General features: G+C 37.3%; 1 protein-coding gene across 1 annotated transcript; it reads left to right on the top strand.

The window, feature by feature from the left end:
• The first annotated feature begins 672 nt into the window (after window positions 1-672).
• LOC133875171 (purple acid phosphatase 18) lies at window positions 673-5,282 on the top strand. Its single transcript, XM_062313200.1, has 5 exons — window positions 673-886; window positions 2,029-2,697; window positions 3,739-3,927; window positions 4,012-4,100; window positions 4,695-5,282. The coding sequence occupies exons 1-5, from the start codon at window positions 740-742 to the stop codon at window positions 4,912-4,914; spliced, it is 1,314 nt and encodes a 437-aa protein (XP_062169184.1). The 5' UTR covers window positions 673-739; the 3' UTR covers window positions 4,915-5,282.
• Window positions 5,283-6,166: the final 884 nt, after the last annotated feature.

Below are 6,166 nucleotides of genomic sequence, written 5' to 3'. Positions count from 1 at the left end.
AAGACAGAAAATTGTTAGGATCCTAATCATTGTTTTGAAACCGAATAAAGTGTTTGATAACTTCTCAGAAAAAAAAAAAAAAAAAAAAAAAGAACAAAAAGAAGAAGAAGATATTGCATGCATATCGTGGCCCTAAGGATATTACCCCTTTTATTACAAGTCCATTATAAATTTATGTGACACTTATTACGCAAATCATTAATAAACTTATGCTTAATTTCTTTTTTAATATTTATCATTTAGAATTAAATATGAACGGTTGTAAAAACTAAACTTAGTTTTATTTTTTTTACACCAGGTAAGCCAAATCCTTGAAGAGACCCATTTATCTGTTTGGACAAATAATTTATACAAACTAGTTTATAAAAGTGACACGTGTCCTTAGCACTTGAAAAATATATATATATATATATTTCAATATCACGTGTTTCTCGCATGCATTTTTAATGATTTTAAAAAATAAGTATCATTTTCTTAAAATTTATTTTTTAATATTATGTCGGTTAGAGGTATTTGAAAACTGTGTATAATTTCCAAAGCACATGAGTCTGGCTTTATCTGGGCTAATACGGAACAGTTGAGGGTAGATAGTAGATACAAACAAAAAGACAATTATCGAAGAAGGGTTATTTGGTCATTTGACCTCACACATTCACTGTTACACAGACATTCTCATGGTAGAAGAAGATATGCTACAAAATCCACAAGTCGATCATTTCCGCAGAGGTTTTCTCATTCAATGATGGAGCTGGAGCGGAAGCTGATCGCGGCGGCAGCTTTCTTGCTACTCTCGGCGACCGTCGCCGCCGCCGACTACGTCCGGCCTCCGCCTCGCAAAACATTGCATCTCGCGTCTCACCCCAAGGCCTCGTCTCAACCGCAGCAGGTAACAGAGTTGTTGGAATCCTGGTTTGATTTTGATCTGTTGATGACTGTTCTAGTAGTCTATTATCTTGTTTTTGAGTTGAAATGAACGCTTACTGATTGATAGACGTTGCGTTAATTTTGAAGTGTAATTAAGATATTTGCTCAAAAGGTTTTGAACTCAGAATCATTATTCTACAGTTTACAGTTGATTCAATTTTTAGCTAAATATTCCACTTGGCTACTTGTTGAGGGAGAGTGATCCCGCGTGTGAGTAGAGTTTTAAAGTATTATAAATGAGTAGATTTAATCTTTTATATCAGTTTAAGCTTTTTTCGGATAAGAAATGATTTAACAAGAGTAATGAGGAGTAAATTATGAGATTTGTTTTTTTTGGTGATTACTTATATAAGAGAATTGGCATGGAGAATTTTTTGAGGGGATAAACATTCAGAGTCTCCAAGTGAGCGAGGTCATTATATAGCATGCTGGCTCTGATATCACTTGTTCCGAATATCGATAGTGTGGAGAGACTCCAAGTAAGGCCTTGTGGACATTATTTTAACCTAAACGGTTAGGCGTATGCGGTTGGGCCGAGTTATGTTATATCAACCAACTCTTTCACATGATTAGCTGATGTGAGACATAAGCACGCACACTTCACACTTCCATGTATATACTCCAACAAAATTTGTTTATCACAATAAATGGGTGAGAAGCTTGGGTGCTTTTTTCGACTGCAAAAACTATCCCGTCTTTGATATTAAAATCTACAGAAATGTGGTAATCTTGTGGTATAATTCCTTGCGTCTCTTCTTAGTACGAACCTGTATTGGACTGGCTTACTAGTTGGCGTGTTTATTGTAGTCTTGTAAATTGGATTGAAAATCATGAGAACATGAATATCATTAAACGGATATGTGATAATCGTCATGTTGTTATGAAATTGTTTTGATTTGAGTAGATGTAGTTATATTTTGCACTGACAAATGAGTTTTGAAAATTCTTTCTAGATGAATGATTTTGCGATCTGATGTTGTTACCTGAGACATTTGATTTTGTATATTTGCTCTTTGGTGGCTCTCTTTTATTATTGCGTTACTGAGTTTTAGTTATGTTGACATTTAGTTTGACGTACTTTTCCTGTGCAAATGCCTATGGTAGGTGCACATCTCTTTGGCTGGAGACAAGCACATGCGAGTGACATGGGTCACTGATGATAAATCTTCTCCTTCAATTGTTGAGTATGGGACATTACCTGGGAGATACAGTTCTGTAGCTCAGGGAGAAAGCACATCTTATAGCTATATATTCTATAGCTCAGGGAAGATACACCACACTGTCATCGGGCCTCTGGAACATAGCATGGTTTACTTTTACAGATGTGGAGGACAAGGTCCTGAGTTCCAGCTGAAGACCCCTCCAGCACAATTTCCGGTTACTTTTGCTGTGGCAGGGGATCTGGGTCAAACTGGCTGGACCAAAACAACACTGGATCACATTGACCAGTGCAACTATGATGTGCATCTGCTTCCTGGGGACCTCTCATATGCTGATTATATGCAACACCGGTGGGACACATTTGGTGAGCTGGTGCAGCCCCTTGCAAGTGCGAGGCCATGGATGGTTACAGAAGGGAACCATGAACAGGAGAATATACCATTTTTAAAGGATGGGTTTGAATCCTATAATGCTAGATGGAAAATGCCTTTTGGGGAGAGTGGATCAAGTTCGAATCTTTATTATTCTTTTGAAGTCGCAGGTGTTCATGTTACCATGCTTGGTTCATATACAGATTATGATGAGCAATCCGATCAATACAGGTGGCTGAAGGTTAGTCATTCATGTCCACTCTTTTCAAAAGGAGTATCTTTTTGTAATACATAACAAAATTAACTCCTAAACAGTTGTTTGTCAATATTTGATAGATGGATGAGGGCAAATAAATTTCAATAGAGATAAATGTTTGGGTTGAATCATCGAATAAGGGAAGGGCCTTTTGCTGTGAGTTTTATGATGTATGATTGTGGGTTCATTCCTTTATCTTTTCATAACACGTTTGTTTAAACACACTAATTTGGTGCAGAAGATCCTAAATAATTGGCAAGTGCAGAGAGCACCCAGTGACTGTTAAGATTCATGGCAGATCATCAATGGTGATTCTAAGCATATCGCGTAAATCCATTAATGAAGAGACTGAATTCAATAGTTCAATTGGTCAGCAGCCTTTGGAGTTTTAAAGAAGGCTTTGTAAGGGAAATGCATGAGGATTTCCAAGTTCATTAGTATAACTCAAGTTTCCCAATGTGAAATTGAAATGATTGATAATGAGAAAAATCATTGAAAGGTTCATACAGCTAACAATCCAAAATGTGTAAGTAGATATTTAGTGGCTGCTATACCTGGTCTATCTACAACCAGCCCTAGGCATTAGACAACTGCTGTAACTAGGTCCTGCTTTCTAATACCTTTGGTAAACGTAGGTGATAAAATGATCAGCACCTGGATATCTGCGTAGATATGTTTTCTGGCTGCTAGGGTCCTCAAGCTATACTTAGATCTGTTGCAATATAAAACATAAAAGTTGTACGGTATAAGCTTTTAGCGTGAGTGACTGGAACTTAATTTCTTTGGTTAATTATGAACTTCCCACCCCCAGATTAGGCGAGCCTCAGGATATGAGGATTGACATTTGACAGCTTAATTTTCAGGTCATTGGGTTATTTCTGCATGCACATACAATTTTAGATGTCTTGTCTGTTCCTTCTTTATTGCCCTTTTCATTTGAATCTTTTCTCTGCAAAGTCAATAGTTCTTATGAATTGAAAGGGCAGTTCAGTTATAATGTGATTTTCTGTATCTCTTCTTCCATAGGATGATCTTTCAAAGGTGGACCGGAAAAGGACACCTTGGCTGGTGGTGCTATTCCATGTGCCGTGGTATAACAGTAACAAGGCTCATCAAGGTGAAGGTGATGATATGATGGCTGCCATGGAACCCTTGCTTTATGCTGCAAGTGTGGATTTAGTACTTTCTGGGCATGTGCATGCTTATGAACGCTCGGTATGCCTGGATTGCTTTAGCATTTCTTTATTACTTTCATTTTGGTGGCACTCGGAGTTTAATTTGTTGTGGTCTCTTTGACAGAAACGCATCAATAATGGAAGATTTGATCCTTGTGGCACTGTCCACATAACCATTGGTGATGGAGGAAACAAAGAAGGTTTAGCTCACTGGTATTTCCTCACCTTAATAAACTTTCTGAAACTAAAAATTTATTTGCACGCAACACTCACACAAATGATTGACTTATGATTCGCGTAAAGAAACAATGCTGTAACTCATGTTACATATTCATATTTTGGATGAAGTCAGGAATATGCTTCTTCTTTTTCTCTCCATTCTCTTCTCTCAAAATCGAAATCACTCTTTATTCTGTTTCATAAAGCATGGTTTGGTGAAGGCTGTTTTTACCAACTTGTGTCTAAGAGGGTGTCTCATTTTCTAACTAGTTGTTTAAAAATCAGCCACCACATTAGCGTGTTTTTTTTTTGTTGGGGGGGGGGGGGGGGGGTGGGGGGGGTGTTGTATGAAGAAAGAGTGGACACTGCCAACCTTTCAGTTAGTGATTGTCAGATTTACAAGCTGAGATTTTCAGTATTCTGCCTATTGGGTTTACAAGTATGTATTTATCTATGTCGTATATACAATATTGTAGAGTAGTTATCATAGGCCTGGTTGTGTTAGTATATTAATTTGTTTGTTTATTTAGATTATAATTCCTTGGTAAGAGGCCTGATTTTCGACATTAAATTCTTGTAAATTGACAGGTATATAAACCCACAGCCTGAGTGGTCAGTCTTCCGTGAAGCAAGTTTTGGTCATGGGGAGCTCAAGATTGTGAATTCAACCCATGCCTTCTGGAGCTGGCATAGGAATGATGATGATGAGCCTGTAAGGTCTGATCAGGTCTGGATAACATCGCTGGTGAGCTCAGGATGTGTTGCTGAGAAGAGACATATACAGAGAGGAATACTTGTGGCACCGTAGAACTTGTCATGTCTGTAGTGCATACTTCAGTTCATAGGAGTGAAGTTTCTCTTGCTATGGACTCCCTGTAAATATTGGATGATACAGTCTATTATTAGTTATGCAAGTCCAGTGGAAGTCCCTTGATGTGTGGAGACACTGATGGAATTGAGCTCTCTTACGCTCGTCTGCTTGATTTTTCTCATGTTTGTTTAAAGGGCTGGGAATACATTCACCGATTTCAAGTAGCCAATAGCCTTATCTGTATTACCAGTAATTCATTATGTTGTTTGGGAACTGACTGCAATTTATAGCCTTGTCTTGTCTATTTTATAGATGTAAATTTCAAGTTTATTGATATTGTACCCATTATGTTTGTTCTTTCCTCACATGATTGCTTGGTGGTGTCTGCCTTCTAAAGATTGCATATTTTATTATTATGGGCATATTTCTTTAAGTTTTCAAGATACTTAGTATGGAGGTGATACATTAATACGATTGATCATAATATATCTGAAGGCTTTGATTGTAGCTTGGTAGGAGTGCAGTCCTTGGGTTTATGCCAGCATGGTTGTTGGGTTTCAGGTCAACTGTGGGAACCATTGGCACAGTTGAACTTCAAGCAAAATGCAATTCTGTAACAATGTTGTGTAGCTTCTGCCTTTTCTTTCCCCTCATGGCCTCCGATTTGGATTCTCTACAATTCTTTGTACAACGAGGAGAGGCAAGAGAAATTTTACATATTTCTGTCCAAAGAAGAGGGGACAGAGGTAATAACAAGGATCTCCAATTATAGGGGATCCTGGTCCCTGGCCTCGTCCTTTCTTCTGGCCTGAGAATAGAAATCTTATCCCAAGTCTACAAACTCTTTCATTTTCTTCTCAAATACAATTCCAAGAAAGAGAGATTCAATGGATAAGTGGAAAAAGGCTTTTTCATTTCTCTTTCAAGGCGTTTCTCCTTGTATTATCAGTCCTACTCCTAGCCTATCCAAATTCATATTTCTATTAACCACCAATACAGGCATTTTGTTGGAATTGGAACAAAAAAAAAAAAAAACAAAGCATCCAAGCCACAAAAGCAATTGAAGGAATTACCACCAGCTTTCTTTTTGACCATTTGACCCTCAGACTCCATAACATCTTCTTTCTTTTTTCTTATTCTTTTTTTTTTTTAAAAAAAAAAAAAAAAAACTAGTTTAGTCTTTTCTTATAATTTATTTTATTTTATTTTATTAAGGGTATTTTCGTCATTGGGAGACAATTGACAATTT

The sequence above is a fragment of the Alnus glutinosa genome, chromosome 8 (genome assembly GCF_958979055.1).
Source record: "Alnus glutinosa chromosome 8, dhAlnGlut1.1, whole genome shotgun sequence".
NCBI classification, from domain to species: Eukaryota; Viridiplantae; Streptophyta; class Magnoliopsida; order Fagales; family Betulaceae; genus Alnus; species Alnus glutinosa.
Note: the sequence above shows the minus strand (reverse complement) of the source record. Positions and strands in the feature narration are given on the sequence as shown.

Coding starts and splice junctions, on each gene's coding strand:
- LOC133875171 (XM_062313200.1), top strand. CDS start 740: ATGATGGAGCTGGAGCGGAAGCTGATCGCGGCGGCAGCTTTCTTGCTA. Junction 887..2,028: donor CCTCGTCTCAACCGCAGCAG/GTAACAGAGTTG, acceptor TGCCTATGGTAG/GTGCACATCTCTTTGGCTGG. Junction 2,698..3,738: donor ATCAATACAGGTGGCTGAAG/GTTAGTCATTCA, acceptor CTTCTTCCATAG/GATGATCTTTCAAAGGTGGA.